The sequence below is a fragment of the Magnolia sinica genome, chromosome 1 (genome assembly GCF_029962835.1).
Source record: "Magnolia sinica isolate HGM2019 chromosome 1, MsV1, whole genome shotgun sequence".
Lineage (NCBI taxonomy): Eukaryota > Viridiplantae > Streptophyta > Magnoliopsida > Magnoliales > Magnoliaceae > Magnolia > Magnolia sinica.
In genome coordinates this window covers 110922717-110947218 of record NC_080573.1, presented here as the reverse complement: position 1 = coordinate 110947218, position 24502 = coordinate 110922717, and the positions used below count along the sequence as shown (strand labels likewise).

The 24502-nt window shown below is 39.8% G+C and overlaps 1 protein-coding gene across 2 annotated transcripts; it reads left to right on the top strand.

Annotated features, from left to right (window-relative positions):
- The first annotated feature begins 2126 nt into the window (after positions 1-2126).
- LOC131253939 (polyadenylate-binding protein 3) lies at positions 2127-23690 on the top strand. 2 transcript variants are annotated; one of them, XM_058255039.1, is made up of 8 exons: positions 2127-2481; positions 8782-9560; positions 9668-9745; positions 9870-9959; positions 10196-10498; positions 21887-22111; positions 23090-23360; positions 23480-23690. In XM_058255039.1, exons 1-7 carry the CDS (start codon positions 2223-2225, stop codon positions 23315-23317), a joined length of 1962 nt encoding a protein of 653 aa, XP_058111022.1. In that variant the 5' UTR covers positions 2127-2222; the 3' UTR covers positions 23318-23360; positions 23480-23690. The 2 variants fall into 2 exon arrangements, with proteins under 2 accessions (XP_058111022.1, XP_058111019.1); XM_058255036.1 differs by having other exon boundaries at positions 23090-23690.
- Positions 23691-24502: the final 812 nt, after the last annotated feature.

Sequence of the window (24502 nt, the reverse complement as noted above, 5' to 3'; positions counted from 1 at the left end):
TTCATTTGGTTTTTGGATGTGCTTCAAGTTTGGTCTTAATCTCTTAAATTACATAGAAAAATAGATAAACGACATGCAAAGACCATTTACATTCAAGGTATGCCCAACTTAATTTATGCAGTATGATGATAGCATATTGAGTAATTCAATACGCAATCTGACTCACCCCTCATTTCATATATTTAGCTCCAAAAGTGTAAAGTACCTCGATATTGTGGTAGGCTGCGTCTAGAGCAAGGCATCGGACCGAGTCAAATCGGATTGGGTCTAACTCGACTCGATCTGAGTTTTGAATGACCTGGATTGAACTCAGTCCGATCAAGGACCAAGTCTAGGTCATCTGACTCAGCCTGATCCTAACGCATGCTGGGTTGAACCGATACGAATCCAACTCGGTCAGGAAAATCGAGTCGGATCGAATTTAGGCAGGTACGGATCAGTTGTGATCCCTGCATTCATTAGCTTATTGACTGCGACAGATTTGCCAATCGGTAGATGGATTACATAAACTTTGCGAAATGCTTCACTACTAACAACATTTTTCTCGTCCATTCCCATCTACAGATCTTGTTCTGGAACTCTAAGAGGATAAAAGAATACTGACTTCCAATGGCTCAAATGAAACTTCCACCAGGAAGACCGATACATCACAAAGAATCTGGCACCAATGGCCATGATCCCAGCCGCAAAAGCAATCGAAATCAGCAAACATATGAGTCTGGTGGGTCGCGCTGACCGTCTTTTTATCTTATCATCTGTGCATGAATTAGGTAATCCAAGTCCACAGAGATCAGGATTTCATCGGAGAAACGAAGCTGGAAGACCAGAGATTAAAGAAGATGGAACTCTACCAGAGAGTTGATTGAAGGAAACATTGAATAGGGCAAGATTTAAGTTCTGAAGCCCATGTAGGATTTTGCCGGTGAGATTATTATCATAGAAATTGATGTATGTTAGAACAGGTAACTCACTAAGAGAAGCTGAGAATTTTCCTATGATCGGATTTTAATCGTCTACATGAATTGGGTAATCAAAATATTCAATTTCAGCAAAAATACATTCGGTTCTGTTCGAATCTGATTAAATCAGTTCTAAACGGATAGGATTTCAGATCGGTCCGGTCGGATTTATTATTGACTCGAACCTGATCCGATTAATGGTTGGATCTGCCCGATCCTACTCAAATCTGCAGGATCAAGGCCGTCAGATCTGTTCAAATCGGGTCAGATCAAGTAGGATCAGGTCCATTATGCCCAGCTCTAGCTGCATCAGAGGAAAAGGTGGGCAGGGAAATTCTTACCATTGAAATCTCTCTGGGTCAATAGTGATAGTGATGTTTACGTGCCACTCATTCCGCTCATAACCTTATTGGTACTCGGATGAATTGGAGATGACAAATATTACACTAATTTAAAACTTTTGTTACCCCACAAATATTACGTTCAATCCTCACGTTTTCAGTGCACTTGAATATTAGATCTAGCTCAGTTTTAACAAATGTACCAGAATGATCTCATAAAACGGATGGACGGGGTGGATTACTCACAAACATCACATTGGGCCTCGCATTGGGCCCCACCTAGGTTTCGAGCTTGATGACTTCGTGTACAAGGCTTCAAAAGGATGTCATCGTCTAAAAGGGAAAGAAAATACTGGTCTCCACGTGCGTGCATCCACGTGAGAGAAAATCCATATTTAGATTCCACGTCATCTCGTGACACGCGTCCAGGGCTTAAGTTACGTGGTTCCACAAACCCACGTGTGTATTTCCTTGCAGACCTACACGCTAAGAAGCAGGACAACACAGCCCAATTTAATAAAATCCGAACCGTTGAACATGTGGCCACCCTTAAATTTATCCAACTGGCAAGTGATCATAGCTTTTCATTCATCAAATGAGGCGAAACGTATCAAATGGACGGTAGAAAAGTTATTTCTTTAATCTTTCCTACGACGATTTTCGATATTTAAGACTCTCTTATGTTCATATGGACATAACTCCTGCATGATGGACGGTTGGATGATTAGAAGTGCAATTTTGGCACGTGCTGTTATGTGTACAGGATCTAAGCTACACGCGCGTCTGGGATTATATCAAAACCTTTTAAAAGAGGCGTTCCCCGTCCGTTTTCTTCCCCCCTACGGCCATCCCCTCCTGCAAAACCTAAAAATCCAAAAAAATAAAAAAAACAAAAAAAAAAAACGCAGTCTCTGCGGCGGGCATGGCGAATCCTTCACCCGCGGCGCAAGTTATCCAGCAGTCCCAGCCCCAGCCTCAGCAGCTCCTAGCACAAGGAGGAGCCGGGGCTTTCAGCAATGCATCCCTGTACGTTGGTGATCTGGACCCCACCGTCACAGAGGGTCAGCTCTACGATCTCTTCAGCCAGATGGGTCCTGTCTCCTCCATCAGGGTCTGTAGGGATCAGATCAGGCGCATCTCCCTCGGCTACGCCTATGTCAATTACAACACCCCGCAGGAAGGTACGATCTCATCCATCCGTCAATTTCTGTATCCGACGGTCCCTAGATTTGGAAGATCTTTATCATGCTTGATTTTAGGGTTTCAGTGTCATCGGTGTTGCGTGCTGGTGATTTTAGGGTTTCAGATTAATCTAGGGTTTGGGGAGTTGAAGATTTGTGGATTTTGTGCTGTTAGACTGCGTTGTGTACGTGTGTTGATTCTGGCCGTTGAAATAGTGGGGCATGTTTTACATGGAGTATGGCCTAAAAAAACACACTGATCAGATGATTCTCGTCAGTCGAGTTTAGAATTTGGGCTTTTGGCTATTTTCACAGCATAAGGTATCAGCGTGTTGTGTACGTGTGGTGCTCTAGCCATAAAAAAACATGGTGAGGCATGTTGTCCACGGAGCATGGCCTAAAAGATACACTGATCAGATGATTTTTGCCATCTGTGTTTCAAATTTGGGCGTTTGGTCGTTTTCTTCTCGACTGTCCATTTCATGGCCACTGATTGGGTGGCGAGAACATTTGGTAAGTGTAATTGTTTTGGGCTGGTTTCCATCCTTGAATGGGCCATCGATTTGGACTGTTTGGATTAATGTCGATTTGTTACTGACAGTCCCTTACGTTGTAAACTCAAAACACTAATGTAGCCTTGGATTTCGATATTGTAGCATTCTCTGTTGATTACTTATTTAAAAACATTTTCCATTACCAATGATAAGTGTTCAATCTTGTTATATGTTTTATTTTCTGTGCGTGATTTGTTCCATGGTTTCATCTATTTTCATTGTGAAAGTATTTATCTTTATGCATTAAGCAGTTTGTTTAAAAAACAACTTTTTAGGACGTGTTCGGGTAATTGTCTGACATGAGGGGATCCTGTATATCAATAGAGAATGGATTAGGAATTTATTCAATACCATAAATTCAGCTGCTTTATCATCAGTTTTGCTGCATTCTCAGAGCAGTGAAACGCCTAAAAACTGATGGACAGTGATGCGGGATAAACTTCGCATCTGATTACCTGGTCATCCAAATGCCAAACTTGTTGCTGTTGGTGTTATTTAATTTTTTATTTTTAACATTATTGTGTTTTTTCTTTTTTTAGTAGAGTTGAAGTAAAAGTGTAGATAACTGCTGGATTTCTTGTGACCTAAAAAATAGAACTATCTGATGACATATTTCAGCTGTCTAGAATGGAAATATATGGTTGGTCGTGATGTTCTGGACTCTGGATACTGTAAATCTGTGCCTCACGTTCGGTAGAAGTGTAAGATGTTATGAATTATGATATGTGTGTATGTTCTCATGCTTTAAACCTTTTCTGTTTTCCAGTATGGAAACTGAATCTGTCTTGGTTGAGAAGGTCCAAAGTTATATATTGCTATGCAATTATTTTATTATTGACATTTTTTTTTAAAAAAAAGAAGGCAATATTCTTCAAGAGATAGTGAGAGGAAGCCCTAATTGAGATACAAAAAATACTTAAAATGTCAAAGGACTCAAATTAGTCATTAAATTAGTCATAACCCGTGTCACTAATCTTTCGACCATACTTAAATGACGAAATCTTGTAAAGCCTATAGAAATAGCCACCATAGATATCAGAAAGACCTTCAAAACATGCTAAAGATGGTTCATAACCGAATTTGTTGGATATGGGTCATGATAGAACTGTCTCAATTTCCCACTGAGTTTGAAAGACAGGACCTCTCTTCTTGGTATCCATTCTTCATGGATCCTACTGATCCTTTTACCGTTTGTTTGCCTATGCATAACATTAGTACTCAAAATCCTGGTTTGGCAGGCCTATTTATTTCGGGTCACATCATTCTCCTATATGGAAAGAATTCATTCACCAGTTTGATTATGTGGCTCCTGTGAATGGGTTTATGATGGTTCTACACCACTTGACATGTTCTAATTCATTGTCTGAGTTCTGTCCATACGCTACTATGGCTTCATATTCAGCTTAAAAAAATTAGCAGAACCATTGAAAAGCATGTGGAGTGCAAGTTTACCAGGATAGGGAGATTGGTGGGGATGCTTCTAGTGGAGTTGGAGTTGGAGTTGGAGTTGGAGTTGGGTGGATGAGAAGAGGAGATGTGGCTTTGGGGTGTTTTGATCAGGTCCATGCATCTAAAACTCAAGGGAAAATATTCTAAACTACATTTTGACTGTCTATGCTATATGTGGCCAATGTTCAAGTTTTGTAGGATAGGGAGAGTGGCGAGGATGTTTCCAATGGAGTTGGAGTTGGGCGGATGAAGCAAAAATGTGATTTTGGTGTGTTTTGTGATTGCCTCATGCATCTGAAACTTGAGGGAAAATGTCATAAGACTACGTTTTTGACCGTCGATGCTATATGCGGCCAGGTGTTAGATGGCTAAAAGGCAACGTGGGTAGATGTTGACAGTTGTAGATCTGAAGTTGTTGAGGTGGATGTGTGGGAAGATACGAAGCATACATTTTCAAATGAGGTAATCTAAAGTAGCATATGGATAGTTCCTATAAGATATACAATGGAGGTCATACTAAGATATTGCAATCATGTGCAATGCAGACATGAGGCAATGCCCTTAAGAGCGCGGGAACATTGAATAGGTTGAAGGGCATGAAAAGAGGATGAGAGGAAGACCTAACAGGCCTTGTGATGCAGGACAATTAACCACTTGCTCTAAAAGCTTGAACTGATAGAGCATTCTGAATCAATTCCTTTATCTTATAGCTTAAGCCCCACATCCCATTGGTAAGGAGTAAGGACCTCGGCCGAACCCCCCTTGTGGGCATCACCTCACATGAATTCCACTTCACACGAGCCACCCGCCTCACACGGGTGGGGCCGCCCACCTCCAGCGTGCCCGTGCATCCCTGCATCCCATTGGCAACCCCACTCGAGACCGGTGTGAAAATGCCCCTGCATTAATCACCCTCGCGAGGAGTCTCGAACACGAGACCTCCCCCTCTGATACCAATTTGATACATGACAATTAACCACATGCTCTAAAAGCTTGAACTGATAGACCATGTCGAATCAATCCCTTTATCTCATAGCCCAGGCTCCACATCCCATTGGTTAAGACCTCGGCTAAACCCCCCTCATGGGCCCTACTTCACATGGATTTTGCTTCACACGAGCCACCCACCTCTCATGGGCTGCCCACCCCGAGTGTGCCTTGCATCCCACAAGCAACCCCCCTCGAGCCTGTTGTGAAAATGTCATTGCATTACCTTGGATTGAGGTGTGAGAATGGATATGAAGGCTAGAAAGTGGATTGATATAGTTTGGTCATGTTTACTTACTGGTGATATGGCATTAGATGTGAATGATTGGCTAGACGATTCATAAAGTCAATCCCAAGTAGCTGGGACAAGGCTGTGATGATGTTGAAACTGAAGATTTGGTCTCCTTTAGTACTTTGATTATCAAACATTGAGTGAGTGGCCCCTCACATAAGGGGGCAGAATGTGTCAGAGATCCGCGCATATGCACACATGTCATAGATCCAGGCCATTCATCAGGTTGGATTGTAAGCATGCCATGCACCAAAAATCAGGGCAGCATGCTCCCCAAGTTAGCCACACTTGTATGCTGAACTCCTACTGTTGGATTTGTATTTTCTAATTGCCCATTCTTTGTCATACATGTTTGACATGCCCGATGTGTGGTCCAAATTCATTTTTGGTCGGCATTCTTACAATGTATCCTCCTTGATGAGTGGCACAAATATATGATAAGTGTTTAGTAAAGACATTTTCTTGGATGTACTCCACGCCCTTTTCATGAGTGGCCGCTCACTGAATCAAAATTATTTGGTTTACTGCCTTCAGAGGAGAAGAAATAAGTTCCTAATTTCTCAAAGTTCCCTAAAAAATGCGATAAAAAGGAAGGGGCTTGCCATGTAGGAAGGCCTTTGTCCGAAGCAGTTTTCATTTACTTTATTTATAGGCCAGTTGTTTACTTTTTTTTTTTAATCACCGCAAATCTGGACTTACCTTGTTGAAGCATTCAGAGATATTTGTAATTTTCTTCTTCAGAGGAGAAGAAATAAGTTCTTAATTTCTCGAAGTACCCTAAAAAATGCGATAAAAAGGAAAGGGGCTTGCCACGTAGGAAGGCCTTTGTCCGGAGTTTTCATTTACTTTGTTTATAGGTCAGTCATTTATTTATTTTTTAAATGACTGCAACTCTGGACTTACCTTGTTGAGGCATTCAGTGATATTCTAGATCACTTGTTCTCTCCCCATGCAAAGAACTTGCTCTAAGAAAACTTGGATGTGGGACAAAAGTTCCTGGGCGCACAATGAAATTGGTAGTTTACGAAGTGAGGGTTTAATACACTAATCCTAGTCAGAGTACAGGTTTCGCAGCGGGAGACCTGGTTGAAACCTCCTGCAAGGACCTAGGCTAGTGGCCTTAATGCCTGTGGTGGGTGTTATAAAGAGCAGTTTGGGGGTGGTTGGGGATATGACTACTGTGTTTAGGTCCTTTAGAGATCAATGATCCCTTTTCATTCATCCCAAGGAGTTGATGTGTGGTGTGTTATATCTTGACCGTGTTGCTTGTTCTTTTATTGGTCTTGCTCTTTGTTTTGATAAAATTTCGTTAGTTGTTGACAACAAGAAAAAGAGAAAAGAAAAAGGGCAACCATTTGAAAACCTAGCAACAAATGCTGGAGGTGTGCAGAATACCTAATTGCAGGAAGAGCATCTTTCCTTCATAAAGATGATAAAATTGTCATACTTACTAACTTTTGATCTTAGCCACTGGATGTATAAAAAAACTAGAATACACTAAAACCTAAAAACACAAAAAACTGTCATGAATGTTTGTCACTAATATTTTCAGGCCTAATGACAGGATGTCACAAAACATATGGACATAGCATAGTCCTTATTGATAACAAAAACCTTGTAGATCTGTAAAGACCTCTTGAACAAGCCACAGATTGCTCTAAATGGATATATGAGCTCAAATTATGCCTCCTGCAATGTGGCTAGCTAGGATTCTCTAGACTTGAAGATCTGGGCCACTTCTCACAACTATATGTCACAGGTTCAGTTTGTGTGATTTTTGACCTACATCTTGTCCACTAAGATCAGCACATCAGTTTCTGGTTTGGAAGGCCTGTTACTTTGGATTGCATAAATCCAATTCAACATATACCTTTTGAAATCAGTACACCTGACTGCATATGCTGGAATACAATGCATGGCAGCATAGCTAATAGCTAAATATACCTCCTGAGACATTCTGGTTTTTGTCATATTTAAATGGTTGCAACTGAAAGTCGAAATCTTGGGCAGCCAAGTCCTTCCCTGTTCAGATCATTTTCATTTTTTCTCCCCACTAAAGATAATATTACATTATGCATGTAAAAGATTTTCTGCCATTGTATTTCTTGCCAATGTTTTGCTATTTGGACATATTGAGGAAGTATGGCAAGCTGCATCCAAAGATTTATTGAATCGAAGAATGTTCAAGTGCTTTTGGTAGACATTTGCAAGTTGCTTTCCGAAGGCAAGGAAAATTCCATGTCAACTTTTTTACTTTTTTTCTTTTTTAGTTGTTAAGGGTGTGTTTTGTTGCATCACGTATCATGAAATTCCATGATATTTTGCACCAGCTTAGGCTGGTTCATCATGAAATATCATTATATTGGGTGTATAACCAGACGCACCCTAAATTAACTTAGTATGTGAGTTTTTATTCTTCCTCTTTACCCCCCCTTTTCTGTCTGGTGTTTGATGTAGATGCTGCATATTTTTAAACTGATAGTCTTTTGGTCTGTATTGTCTCCACCATGGTATAAAAAAACAGTTATGTTAGGGCTGTAGCATAATTGTAATGGTGGTGGTGTTACTTGATACAAGGCTGTAATGGGTGATTCGGAAAAAAATGGCCCATAATGGGCTGATACAGGGCCTATACATCTATTCCTTAAAAAAAATTGACTGTTGCAGGGCCATAGCAGCTTGTATTGTAACCGGCGTAAGGCTGGCTGTTATGGTTACTGTTATTGAATGCCTTGGTCTCCACGAAGGTAAGTATAAAGAATTCTAATGAATATTATTAATTCAGATATATTCGTAACATTTTGCTCAAAAAATGTGTCATCGATCATTTAAGTACTTTGGTGGTTTGTTTGTTTGAAAGGTTTGAACATACTGTTAGCTGGTTTAGTACTCTTTTTAAAAATGTTGTACTTGAAATGATGATGTTTACAGTTCCTGTTATGTATACTTCAAAATTGAATAATTTTTCAAGCATATTTAGATGGTTTTGGACCTGATCTTTTGCATTGTAAATTGCAGCTAGTAATGCCTTGGAGGTTTTGAATTTTACTCCTATCAATGGCAAACCGATCAGGATAATGTTCTCACATCGGGACCCTAGCATCCGGAAAAGTGGATTTGCTAACGTGTTTATTAAGAACTTGGACACATCAATAGACAACAAGGCATTGCATGATACTTTTGCTGCCTTCGGTACTGTCCTTTCTTGCAAGGTGGCCACTGATAGCAATGGTCAGTCAAAAGGATATGGGTTTGTACAGTTTGAACAGGAGGAAGCTGCACAAAATGCCATTAAACGGCTGAATGGGATGTTGATAAATGATAAACAGGTCTATGTCGGCCTTTTTGTTCGTCGTCAAGAAAAAGATCGAGCAAACGGATCACCAAAATTCACTAATGTATATGTAAAAAATTTGTCTGAAACAACTACTGACGAGGACCTTAAGAATGTTTTTGGTAAATTTGGTCCAATTACTAGTGCAGTTATTATGCGGGATGCAAATGGAAATTCTAGAGGATTTGGTTTTGTCAATTTTCAGAACCCAGATGATGCTGCTGCTGCAGTTGAGAATCTGAATGGTAGCACTTTTAATGATGATAAAATTTGGTACGTAGGGAAGGCCCAACGAAAATCTGAAAGAGAGGCTGAGTTGAAGGCCAAATATGAACAGGAAAGAATTGGTAGATTGGAAAAACTACAGGGGGCTAATTTATATCTGAAAAATCTTGATGATAACATCGATGATGAAAAACTAAAGGAGTTGTTTGCTGAATTTGGCAATATAACATCTTGTAAGGTATGCATTACCCCAACGAAAACATCTGGATTTCTTTATTAAAACTTGAATAAATTCATTTAGTAAAACTTGAATAAATTCATGTGCAAATTGATTTGCTTTCTCAGGTCATGCTTGATCCTGTGGGACAGAGCAGGGGATCTGGCTTTGTGGCATTTTCTACCCCAGAAGAAGCTAACAGAGCTGTCAGTTCACTGATTTTTCTATTACCTTCTTTTTTCTTTTCCCTTCTTGCAACTGACTTTTACCGGTCCATTATCTTTTTATTTTCATCATTGTTTTACTTTGATAACATCTAATGCTTTTCAGGTAAATGAAATGAATGGGAAAATGATTGGAAGGAAGCCTCTGTATGTCGCTGTGGCTCAACGTAAAGAAGAAAGAAAGGCAAGGCTGCAGGTGCGTACTTGCTTTGACGACCAATCACTTGATAAACTTCTCTACCAGTATATGAACTATAAGTGCAAGTTTATGCATCAAAATGGATGTCGTGTTTTTACCTATCAGTTTTCTCAATCCAAGTGATCTTTTGTTTTACAGGTTTCACATGTGCTTCCATTTAAATGTGCTCGTAAACACTTTTCTTTAAGTGCTGCTGCCATTGAGAATTGATCCTTTGAGGTTGGATTTTTCAGGCACATTTTGCTCAGCTTAGAGCTCCTGGAGCAATGTCACCTGCAATGCCCTCGAGTTTGCCTGGATTCCATCCTGGTGCACCAAGGCTTGCCCCACAACAACTCTACTTTGGCCAAGGTAACCCTGGTCTGATTCCACCTCAGCATGCTGGGTATGGCTTCCAGCAGCAGATGTTGCCTGGTATGCGACCCGGTGTTGCCCCGAACTTTTTAATGCCTTACCCTGTTCAGAGGCAAGGACAGCCTGGACAGCGGATGGGTGTAAGACGAGGTGGGACCCCGCAGCAGATACAACAACAACAGGTGCAATTACTCCCCCCCTTCCCCAATTTTTATTATTAGCTTTTTTTCCCTCATTTTGATTGTACATTCTTTCATTTGTTTCGTTCTCTTTTTCTCACAATGAGTAGTATGGCTTATCATTATGGTGACGCAAGGGAGTTGACCTCTCCAATATAGGAAGGAGGTAAACAGCTTCGAGTAGGAGCTTCTCTCGATTGTGATGGGCGGGGCATAATTCAAGTGTAGTGCCGTATGCGGGCCTATTTATTCCTACATCCATTCCCCGTATCTATAATTAAGGGCTCAAGATGAGCAGGGTTTCTTCTTTCTTTCGTATTTTTTTTTTCTTTTTGAGGCATATCCCCCGTAATTCATGTTACTCAATAGGAGCTTGAACTTCTAAGTAGACAATAATAAACTTCCATTGTGAGGCTGTTTTTAGGTTCTGAGAGCAAAATTGCATCAATTTCTTGTAGTTCTCATCTATTATTGGTATACGAATAGGACTCGGCCTGAAGACCATGCCTATCAAGTTGACGTAAGACACGATGTAAATGGTTCTTCAGATTCTGAAGTATAGCTAGAGCTGTGAAGACAATTATTTGTCAAAGTGATGGCTGTTTGTCAGGTTGTTTCAAAAAATGTTGTGGCAAACTTGTGACTTTGCTTTTAGGATGAAAAGTTAGCCTACCCTCTTTCTTCTTTTTGGTGTTGTGTTTTTATGTGGCTCTGTCATGTTTCTATTTATCTTAATACATTTTATTGCTCTCTCATACTTCAATGAATTAGCACTTATATATGCTCTCAAGTCCAACCGGTTGGACCACAAGTTATGGTCCACCCGGCCGATAACTTCCAACCGGTTAAGAGCATGTGACATCCAACCCCCCGAATAGGTTGGCCCAACCATGAGGATCGCCTGGTTAAAAAATCGGCAACATGCCAACATGACATCTGCTCACTGGGTGAACCACAACATAGGAAACAATTTCTAGCTGTTAATCAATTTCAAATTACAAGCGTGGCTCACTTGAAAAGTCAATGTGGCTGATTTTTGCTGAAGGCGGTCCTCGTGATAGGGCCAACCTATTAGAGACGGGTTGGACGTTGCGTGGACATCACAGGTTGGAAGTTATCTGCTGGGCGGACTATAATTTATAGATCAACCAGTTGGACTTGACAGCTACTCATACATACACATATACATATGTGTGTGTGTCTAGAGTCATTCTCACCTGCACACCTTTGCACACATCATGGGCACAAAATCTGAACGCTCCATGTGATGTGGCACCCCATGAAATCCTCAAGGCCCAACTTTCAGTCCGATCCAAAACTCTGGTGGGCCATAAAAAAAGAGAGGCAAATCAAGGGAGGTAACTTTTTCCTTTTTCCATGGCCTACCAGAGTGTTGGATCAGGCTGAAAGTTGGGCCCTAGAGGTTTCATGTGGTGTTATATTACGTGGATCGTTCAGATTTTGGGCTCACATCACACATCAAAAGCATAAAAAAGTGCTCACGAATTTTCATGAGAACCGGTTCCCAGGTGAGCATTTCACTATATATATATATATATATATATATATATATATATATATATATATATATATATATATATATAGTGAAATGCTCACCTGGGAACCAGTTCTCATGAAAATTCGTGAGCACTTTTTTATGCTTTTGATGATATATATATATATATATATATATATATATATATATATATATATATATACACACACATATATCATTTAAGCCGTATCTTTTAGGATGAAAACTTAGCTTACCCTTGTTCTTCTTTTTTGTGGTGTTTTTATGTGGCTATGTCGTGCTTCTATTTATCTAAATACATTTTATTGCTCTCTCATACTTAGAATGAATTAACACACACACACACACACACAATGAGGTCAACCTCGCGGGAGATTTCCATGAGGTCGAGCTCTATGGGCCCCACCTTGATGTGTGATGGGCATCAATGCTGTGCATTTGGTTGGTCCCCTTTAGGCCATGGGATGTGCCAAAAATCAGCCGTATCTAAAACTCATGTGGGCCATACCATAAAATCATGGGAAATCATGCCTTAAACATCTAAAAGCACTTGGTGGGGTTCATCTAAGTTTTGAAATGGCCTAAAATTTGGGTTGACCCCTGTTCCAAGTGGGACACACAATGGATGGCCTGGATGTCTAAACCGCATCTCATTGTACCGTATATACAATCAGGAATGTTTCAATGGGCGAGCATCCACTCTCAACTGTTGTCTGTGGTGCGACCCACCTAGGTCATGGATTGGCCTGATTTTTAGGCCCATGGTTCACCATGGAAGGGTGCACTTGATTAATGGTATGGATCCCTCATGCATCATGGTGGGGCCCATAAAGCTCGACCTCATAGTACCTTTTCCCGATATGTATAGTCGTGGTCTCCTGCGAACTGGTGCACAAAGACTACTTGCGCACTCCTGTGTTGAGACGTGGATTAATACAGGTTGTTAGTGTGCGGGGAAGCTAGGTTGGTCCCTTTGTAATGTTTGTGAGAAATCCAACTCGTCCATCCGTTTCTCCAGCTTATTTTAGTAGAGGAGACAAAAAATGAGGCTGATTGAAAAACTTCGGTGGGCCCTACAGGAGGAAATAGTAGGGATTAAACTACCGGCATTGAAACATTTATATGGCCATAGAAGTCTTCTATATGATACATTTTTTATATTCTCAGTTCATCCCCATGCTAATGACCTTATAAACCGTTTGGATGACATATACACTTCAATGTGGACGCCAGGAAGGTTTCAACGGTGGGCATTTCTTTCACCACTTTTTCCTGTCGTGCGGCATACTTGAGTTTTGGATCCACCTCATATTTTGTTTTATGTCCTAAAATGAGTTGGCAAAATGGATGGATGGGGTGGGTTTCTTACAAACATCACAATGGGCTCCACCTATCTTTATAGTGTGTGGGAAAGCCTTTTGAAGACAATCCATGTAGAGGCTCTCCCTCAATTGGAAGGGGAGTGGATTTGGTGCAGCTTCATCTGGACTGAAGAGGGTGCGGCCCTTACCTGTGGGGCCAACCTTGATGTATTTATTCTACACCTAAGCCGTCTAGACGATTTTCCAGATCATTTTAGGGCATGAGCCCCGAAATGAATGACATCCTAATCTTAAGTGGACCATACCATAGGAAATAGTGGAGATTGAATGCTCAACCATAAAAAACTTCCTAGGGCCTACATTAACGTTTCCTTAATGTTTATTTTCCATCTAACCCATTGATAATGTTTTATAAACTTGGATGAAGTGAAAATAAAAGAAGCAAATATCAGCCTGATCTAAAAGTTTTGTAGCCCATAATAAATTTTGAATGACCAATCACCGTTGTTTCATGTGGTATGGTCCACTTGAGGTTTATATTTGCTTCATTTTTTTGGCTCATGCCCTAAAATAATATGGAAAAATAGATGGACAACATGGATATAGAATGCATGCATTGAGCTGGCCCCCACAATAAGGGTCGCTCCGTCTTGGGTGAGGCAGGCGCTGCACCTAATCAGCTCCCAATTGGAAGCTGATTGTGTGGTGTGCCACACCAGCAACCTCCTTGGTGTGTTGCCGTCACCAAGTTCTGTGGACCCCACCAGTATGTATGTGTTATATCCAAATCGTCCATACATTTGGCGAGATCATTTTTGCGCATGAGCCCAAAAATGAGATAGATCCAAAGCTCAAGTGACCACAACAAGTTGAAACCCTCCTAGGTCACAACATGATGTTTATTTGCTATCAAAACCTGTTCATAAGGTCACACAAACTATGAAGGGAGAACACAAATGTCAGCCTGATCGAAAACTTCTATGGCCCCTAAGAAGTTTTCAATGGTAGGCATTCAATCTCCACTTCTATGGTATGGTCAACTTTAGCTTTACATGTGCCTCATTTTTGGACTCATGCGCTAAAGTTATCTTGCAAAATAGATGGATGGTTTCAATATAACACATACATGATGGAGGGGCCATAGAACTTGGTTACGTCAACAAACCAAGGAGGTTACACCACGCAATCCACTAATAGTGTGGAGAATCTGTACACAGATTGCCTCCAAAAAGCTTATGAACAATGTTACTTAGTTGGAAGGCTAGGTGGGGCCACCGGTGATGTTTGTAAGAAATTCACCTCGTCCATCATTTTTGACAGCTCAATTTAGGACATGGGACAAAATATGAGGTAGATCCAGAACTCAAGTGGGCTGCATGTTGGGGAAAAAGTGGTCAAAGAAATGCCCACCATTGAAACCTTCTTGGGATCCATCTTGATGTTTACATGCCATCCAAACCATTTATAAGTCATTCCCACTGGGATGAACTGAAAATACAAAAAAACTTAGCTTGTTAGAAGACTTCTATGGCTATACAAATGTTTCAATGGTCGTCGTATAATCCCCACTGTTTCCTCTCGTATAGCCCACCCGAGTTTTGGATCCACCTCATTTTTTGTCTCATCTCCTAAAACAAGTTGGAAAACTGAATGGACGGGTTGAATTTCTCATCAAAATCACTGAGGGCCCCACCTAGGTTCCCATCCTAGGAATTTTATGCAGCAATCCGCGTCCTAACACCAGAGTTTCGTCTTTTTGGAAATCTATCCTTTACAAGGAGGTGCGCAAATAAAATTTCGTGTAGGAGACCACGACTATATATATGTATATATATCATCAACATCATCATTTAAGCCTAATCCTAACAAATTGGGGTCAGCTATATGAATTCTTTTCCACCATTCCATTCTATCAATGGCATAACTTTTGTTAGACCATAGGTCATCAAAATCAAGTCTTTTCTTACGACCTCCTCCCATGTCCTTTTGGGTCTTCCTCTTGCCACTTTTAGAGCCTTCAACTTGTACCGACTCCTAACTGGCACAGTTCTTGTTCTTCATTGGGCAACATTGAAAGACATGTCTCTTTCAATATTGTCATATCATGCATATGGATGCTGGTGCATTGGATGTGCAGTTTCCACGATCAGTGTATGTCTGGCACCTTGTGTCTTAGTTGCAGCCTTGGTAGAAATTTTGGCAACCCAGTATCAGTTACTGGAAGGATTGGTTATAATGGATCCTCTAAACCCCAAATTTATTTCTGTGTATCTAATTGCGGCCTTTGGAACCACGGCTAACCCTTCTTAGTTCATATCCTACCACTTCGCTTCCATTGCAATTTTGTCTTCTGCAGAATTGTTTCTCTAATTGTTAGGATTGTTCTATGTTTGTACTTACATCTATCATCTGTTTACTATTTTTTTTTCTTCTCTTAATGCATGGGCCTTGTCTATTATCTGTTTATTTTTTCTTTCTTTGTCTTCATACCTAGGCCTTTGTGGAGAAGTTAGCTTAAGTCATCAGAAGTTGGATTATGGCTCTTCCATAAAGGGATTGTATTGAAAAGAGGGATTCTGTGGAAAATCTCACCATTTTTTTCCTTATACTAGGGAGTCCGTGCTCTGCGGGCTAATCTGGTACTGGATACTCTAGAAATGAACTGTTAACAAATCCCCCTTTGTTGGCAGCACATAATAGTTGTCGGCATGTAAGTGGTGTTGGAACTCATTTATCAGTGGATTCCCACTTCTCTCTCTCTCTCTCTCTCTCTCTCTCTCTCTCTCTCTCTCTCTTTTGGTAGCCAATTCCTTAAGCATGACTGTTTAGGTGCTTCATGCTTCTGCTGCCAACCGCCTCTCCATTACCCTACTTTGCTTGCTCTCCTTTTGGAGCCTGCATGTAATAGACAAATAGTCAGGCTGGGTGAAGTGTGCTGGCATGCGAGTGGTGTTAATACAAGCGTTTGCAATGGCCGGTTCCAAGAGCATGGGTAAAAGATGAAGCTTGTTGTTAGGTATGCAGCCAATTATGAATTCCTTTTGGGATTTGCCATTTAAAAGCCAACCCAAATTGTTGAGAGTAATTCTGAAGATGGTGGTGGTGGTGGTGTATTTGGGAGGAGAGGGAATAAAGGGTGTGGATGCATCAAGGGGGCATCTGAATAGGTGAGCACTCCAAGGGTAGGATTTAGACAGAGGAATATCATATGATCCTTGAGAGAAGAATACAGTTGTACAAGTGGGTCATCACTTTCGAAGATCCTTGCCATGCGATCTTTGGCCTTTTCAGTTGAATATGAATAGTTGCTGTATTTTTTCGAGTAGGTCTCCCATTTATTTTTGGGGCATGATCTTGCCACTGTTAACCATGAGATCAACAGCTTCGAATTGCATCCCAAACCATGTGCCCAACTTGTACAAGGCTTCATCACATAGCCATGGCAGAGGATCATATAATCCCTCGCCAAGTGTTTGATGCTTCTCTTTATAAAGATTTCAAATTATCATCTAAACTCTAAAAGTGATGATGCTTGAGGCCACCGATCACTAAAATGTATCAGAGAAGGGCCAACTTGGTGAGCCGAATGTCTGCCTGACTCATAATCTGGACCCTGAGCACTATCCAATCAGGATTGTTGCCCTGGACTTGTTGGCTGATCGGACTGTGGGCTCCAAGATAGAGATTCATACAACTCCACTAGTATAGTGAGCAAACCCTTTGGTGGACCCCATGTGGCAACACTTGTTAATAATAGTATGCTTCAATACTGTGTTCAGGGTCTAATATCTTTGGATTTGTTTCACTTATAGTCCTAGTCTGGTTGGTTGAAGTTCCTTTTTAGTTTTGTCTTTTGCAAGTTGTAATTTGAAAAATTAAGTTAGAGAAGGCTAGCGAGAAGCTATCGAGCAGCCTGTCTTGTTCATTGCTTCTCTAGGTTGATTCCTAGTAATCTAGAGTGACATCTACCATTTGCTGCATCAAGTGGACTTAACCAGGAGCTGAAGGAGAGATGTATAGGGGTAAATGTTGGATATATATATATATATATAAAATTGAACTTTGATGGTCATCAACATGGTAACGGCTGGCTGTTGAACTATTATGTTTTAGGCCGTAGCGGTCTTTTTTTTTTTTTGGTTGAAAAAATGAGCGGAAATATTAGGAAAAAAAAAATCAAAAGTGAGAGGATTCCAAATGTGTTCTTTTCTCATTTTGAATATGTTTATGATGGTGTAACGGCTGACAGGTCATTTCTTGGTAAGAATGTAATCTGAGAGGCTTATGCTGATTCCAAAATTCCTATGTTTAATTTTCTAAATATCTAAATATCAATGATTCAATACAAGTAAAGATTATATGAGCATGAATTTAATGATGAAACAATCATATATTTATAAATATGTAACTATTTTACCACAAACAACCATAGCATAATTGTATAGGTCCATAGATTGTTAATACATGAACTATGAAGTGCACTCATAGTCATAAGTGATGTCAAGTTTGCAATTATGCTTAATGACGCGGATCCAGATCTGGATATTTAATCCCCCATATCCTGCTCTATGTGGAACATATCCAAGACCAGTCTGACAAGAAAGTGCCTCAAGAGGCTCCCTAGATTGTTCAGAGTTGATGCCCCCATCTCCTCCAGTGTCAGTGATGCTAGCCTCAGTATTATGCTCTTCCCTTGGCTAGTGGTATCGTTAATCGCTACACTTATAAGTGCGGCCTCTACTCTGTCAAATGCTCATTGGCCTCCAACTGTGTGGACAACTGTAATGACACCAGTAGGACTAGGAGCATCATCATCATCACCCGTCTCGGTTTCACTATTACTCTTTTTGTTAGTCAAATCATCAGCAACCCTCTCCAAATAAGTTGCTCAACTCTCTGGTTGAATCGCGAGTAATGTTGGGTTGCGCACCTCAACTTCCTCACTATCCTTTTTTTAACTTTTTTTTTTCTCCATTTGCTCCAACCAATATTAATGTGGGCCATCTTCATGGTAAATGTAGTCCTAGTTTATAGGACGAAAGTTGCCTTCTTGAATCCACTCGGTACACGCTTCGCATTTCGTAATCTCAACTTCATGTTGTAATGTATGTTCACGATCCAAGCTAATGTCTTAGGTTCCAACTTATTCTTCTCTGCTTTGAATTAATTAGTGCAAACTAGCTCCAGTTCCTCTCATTACTAGAGGAAATTCTTTGGTTCAAAACTTCTACTATTAAATGAAGCCACCCAATTACCTATATCATTATTTAGGCCTTATCCTAACTAATTGTGGCCGGTACATGAATCTTTTTTATAAGCAAATCAACTAAATAGAAAAAAATTATGTTGTGTAGACTATAGTAATACTATTGAATGCACCACTTTGCACCACTGATTAAACAATTATTACATTGATGTAATAGTAATAAAACATCAGCTTCATCCTTCAAAAAATAAAATAAGACATCAACTTCTTATCTGGCAGTATATAAAAAATTGCCCTTTTATAAGTGGATCTTAGAAGATGCCTTGGCAAAGTCCATTTATTTCCATTTGTGGATAATACACCAAAACATTCATATTGTTAAAAAAATGTATGCAATGAACAAATGATAACCAATAGTTGAAGGTTGAACTCACTTCGTTAAACGCCTGGTGTAAATCCCTTTATCACATTTTTCTACCCAACACAAACTTCTTTATCCTCAACAATTTATGAAGCATACCGAAATCTCGGATTTAGATAGTAGCCCACATTACAGTAATGAAAATAATAAAGGGCTCTAATAGTTATATCATAAAATAACTTAATAATTAATGCATAATGAATGTGCATTAGGCATTGCTAGAGTATTAGTTACTGTGCATTACGTCTTTGCTGCATGAAGGTCTTGGTGAAGCTGATTTGCCCAATGTTTATCGATCATCTGGCAGTAATCTTTATAGATCTCACAGTCACGACGAATAGCAAACTTTGCTTTATCCATGGCTTCATAGAGAAAGCCCATGGTCGGATTCTACAGGATGAAGGACTCCCATCAGTGGTTCTATTACTTCCATCATATTTCAGACTCCCCCCCCAATATTTATTGTTTCTTATGATCTCAGTCACCTTAACTAGTATCTTTGATGTCTTTTGCTCATGCTTTATGTTAAGTAGTGTTTTAAATAGCAAATAGCGTGTAGCATAGCGTTCATCCCTCTTAAGCGTGAGTCATAGCTTCACAGCGTGTAGTATAAGCTACATGCTACTACTAGATTTTACATAGTGTATAGCATAAGCTACACGCTACTTCTAGATTTTAATCAAGGTTGCACTTGGTCGCACTGATTTCGTGATATTTTGCACCAAATTAGACTTATTAATAATGAAATTTAACAAAGTTTCATGATATTTGGTGTAACCAAATGCAACCTAAAGTAATAGGATAGGGCAATGATTGAGTATAAAGGTAAAGAAAGAGTTACGGAACTGATTTAATATTGTTACTTATATTATTTTACTAAAAGTATTGAAAAGATTAACTAATTTTTATTGAAAATAAAATAATTAAAAATATTAATTGATCTAATATTGTGGTTATAAAATTACTTGTAATGAGAGCTATGTAGTGTGTAACGTAGTCTATGTAGTCTGTAGCATATGCAAATTATTATGTAGCATAGGTTACATGTGACTTAAGCTATTTTTACGAGCTACAGAGTGTTGAGGCTAAACTACACCACCTAGCATAAGCTACATGCTACATAGCTACATGTGGCTTTAGCGATTTTCATGAGCTACATAGCTACATGTGGCTTTAGCGATTTTCATGAGCTACATAGCTACATGTGGCTTTAGCGATTTTCATGAGCTACATAGCTACATGTGGCTTTAGCGATTTTCATGAGCTACATAGCATCAAGGCTTAGCTACTCCATGTAGCGTAATCTATACGCTACAAGCATAGCTATTTAAAACATTATTATTGAGCCACTCTTGGCAACCAAACATCCAGTGCAACTCTCCCCTATGCTCATATAGACTCACGAGAGCAATAAAAATTTAGCAAATTGAGTTTCCATAGGTCTATATAGCTCTCTTTTGTGAACTTCCTCTTTATAGTGATTATTCGGTTATGATTATAGATGAACGTGGACTTGCCTCACATTTTCAACTAATTTTGCAACATTATTATTCTTTCGAATATCTTCTGGTATAAGGTAGATACATTTTGTGGTGCATGGTGACCAAAATAAATGTTTTTGCTTCTCCATCAACATTGTCTAGCTGACTTATATGATGCTTCATTTTTGGTAACAATATGCAGAACACTTTCCTCCCCAATTTCATCTACCATGTTATCCATAAGATAAAATATAACTTGCATTTTTCATTTTCTTGGATGCATCAAATGTGGCAGTTTGGAACACCGTTCCCAAGTGGTAGTACGCAATAATGTTGATCATACTCCGTCTAGTTGGACCAGTCCAACCATCACACTTGATATGCATTTTCTACTTCATATCAGTCTAAAAGTGGCCATATGTGCCCGTACATCTCTGTACTCAACATCTGTCCATTTTTCTTTAATCTCACAAGCTATGGGTGCACGAATTCTGTCTCTTAACTTTGCTGCTGCATCTGTTATCACTTGCTATTAGGGATAGTTTGCAATATTTGGAGTTATTTTCCTGTGTATGAATAGCATGGCTGCTGCCAGACTTCTTAGCTGCAGTTCAGATATTTTGCCATGAATGAATAGCTTGGCTGCTGACAAACTTCCAAGCTGTAGTTTTTCTCCATATTTGTTTCAGCTTCTTCTGCTTTATCATCTCTTTTTAAATAAAGCAGGATCACATGAAGGTCTTTTCAGCTTCGCATTCACATCATCTAAGTTCTCCCATGAGATCTACTTTTTTCAGCAGCTGAAAGAGCACATGAAAGTTGTTGTCAGCTGAATGCATGTTGTAAACCACCGAACATACCATCACTTCCACCCTGTCACGAATTAACCCCTTTCCTCCAAACATATGCTAGCATTCTTCATCTTCACAAGCAGTGCATAGGCTCTCCTCACCATCGTCACCCCCCTATTAGAATATTCACCAGACTCGACGTCATTACCATCACGCACACCCATATAATCAGCCCCAAAAACCTTTGCATCCTACATGGGAGCATCCTACTTCTGTAAAGTAGCTTTTTCCTCCACAGTATGTTCAAAATTTTGTTGTATCATCGAACATAACTTGTTTGGGATGCTTGGGTATCACACAACTCGCCCCTTTTGATGTGCTAAATGTTATTTTACATGTGTAATTCCTCCAGTTATTAATATTTTATAGTAATTAGATTTTATAAAATGCCTATTCCCACCTACTCTCTCATAATATTGTTGTCCATTATCTTAATTTTCTAGCGGGGCTGTCTTTTTTTTTCCCCCCCTACTCATGTCCAATGTTGTTATATTGTCCAATTGCTGATGGTTTGGCGTGTTATTGGATTGACTTTTTTATTAAAACTTTTCGCTGCTTGTGTTTTGCGAATCTCAGTTGATGCAACGTAATGCGAATCAAGGCTTCAGATACATGCCAAATGCCCGCAATGGGGTCGATCCAACTATGGTACCTCAGGGCCTAATGGGTCCAATGATGCCCTTACAAATGGATGTTCCTGGAGTGCCAGTGGCTTCAATGGACCCAGCACGACCCCAGTTGGTGCCCATTACAACACTTGCCTCAGCTTTAGCTTCTGCCAGTCCCGACCAACAGCGGCTGGTATGTTAACTTGTTACTTTTATTATTATTGTTGTTGTTGTTGTTAATCTTCTGAATGATATTTTATTCCATCTACCACATTCTCTCTATAAGTTGATACTTAGAAAAATAAAAATAAAAGAACTTGGTATTCCGTTCAAGGAAGAATGTGCATATGAATATTTTACTTCATTTTGGAGGGGTTGCTTGTGAATATTTCAAAGCATAAATAGAAATTCACTAAATTGGTCAAAATTTTTGGACATTGGAAAAAGGGTTTTGCTAGTATATGTGTCGATATATTACAACAAGATGTGTTGTGACTTTAGAGGCATGAGAGAAAGGCATATTGGCTAGTGAGGCCCCAATTCTCGACTGGAAGGGACACCAAAGGCCTCTGCCCTTCCATCCCTTGGATAGATAGAGAGGGAGGGCAGAGCTTTTGGTTTTTTCATGTTGTCAAACAGTTGAACAATGAAAATAGATGGCGAGTGCCTGATCGAATTGATCGGGTCAGTTGGATTTCGGTACCATTTAATGTGATAAACCAGTCATATTATCACTTTGCTTGGATAGGGAATTCCTGAAAAAAAAATTCTCAGATTTGAATATTTCAACCCTTTGATTATTCAAAGGTCATGGTGAACGTCCGTACATTTATGAAAAAGTACCAAATTATCAAAGTTTGAAATAATTTAATTTAAGAGCTTTTATTTGTCATCTATCCACCATACAACATGAGACCCATCATAAAAATGGTTTGGATAATTTGAAAATGCCCCAGATACAAAGAAAGTCCCAACATACTGTCGTGTAACATGTCTGGGTGATTTCTAGCAAACCTCTTGGAAACATTCCAAGTTATTGTCCAAATCTCTTCATTTGTGAATTACCCCAATTACCCTGAAAATTGGGAAGTTATACAACTGCTTACCTGCCTTCTCTTCTGGCTATTGGGTACTTTGGTTCCTCATTAGATTTCACATTCCCCCATTTCAGATGCTGGGCGAGCAGCTATTCCCGCTTGTCGACCGCCTTGAGCACGATCATGCAGGAAAAGTCACTGGAATGCTGCTAGAGATGGACCAACCGGAGGTCCTCCACCTCATAGAGTCTCCTGATGCTCTGAAAAAGAAAGTGGCCGAAGCCATGGAAGTCCTTCGATTAGCGCAAGTTGCAGGCACTGATGCTGCAGATCAGCTCAGTTCGTTGTCGCTGAACGACTGAGTTTGGCTTGCCCCAGTGGCAATTTCATTCCTTTATATGCTTGGTAAGGGCCCTTTTTTTTTCATATATATAAAGGGCTTAGTGAGCTGTTATTGATTGTGGGGTTTTCATCTAACTGTTTTCTGAGAGATTTGTTTTGCTTGGTTGGGTTATTATATCCAGCGGCCTAGCATTGCTGGAAGTTTTGGGAGTTGATGTCTTTGTGGAGACTTGAAAGATTTCTAGGTGGTCTTTGTTTTGCCTCTTGTGATTTGCAATCTAGACTGAACTTGATTTTAGATCCTTATGGTTGGATTTCATTTTCTTTGTTTCTGCAGTTTATTTCATTTTAGTCCTAGACCTTTGAAGGTAATGCAGATAGGGTTTTCTTGCATTTTGTTTTGTTTCTGCTTGATAAATAGTGCTTTGTTTGTGGAGGACGTACCCATTGCCAAACACTTGAATCCAAGGGCCTGTTTGGGTGACACTTGGAAATGAGTTGCATCTTATTTTTGTTAATCTTAATCATTTTGGTAAAATGATTATATCTAATGCAATAGTTATGATGTTCTAAGATACGATGAACTTATTTTTAAGTGGCACCCAAATAGGTCATATGATAGTTTTTGAGCATTCCAACTCCTACACCATTTGCCCTTTTCTTGTTTGTTTTTTGGGTTGTTTCTCGTGTATCCTTCTTTTTTTGTCAACCACGTCGTGGAAAATACCATTTCCCACTTCTTATGTCAGCTGGAATATAAATAAATTTATTTTTTCATGTTTATATCGAGAAAGTCATTTTATCACTATAGAAGAAAAATGGGTTTTACCTGGATGTGCCACCATCTTATGCCCCCATGTGGCCACTATGTCATGTGTACTCGTGTGCCACATGTGCTAATGTGTCGTGTTATCAACCATCTTCTCTTGCTATTGTGCCGAACATGAGTTAATGTGCTATATGTACCACATTAGCAAATGCAGGATGCTTTACACATATGAACAGTGACACAGGATGTACATTACACGGTGCAAGAATCATGGTTAGTAATACATGCACGCTTTACACAGGGTGCAAGAATCATGGATAGTACATACGGCAGGGCGCAAGAGAAGATGGATGATGGCACGTGGCCCATGGGTACATATGGTATAGTGGCTATGTGCTCTTCACATATCAATGTGCTAGATGTGCCATCATCCATC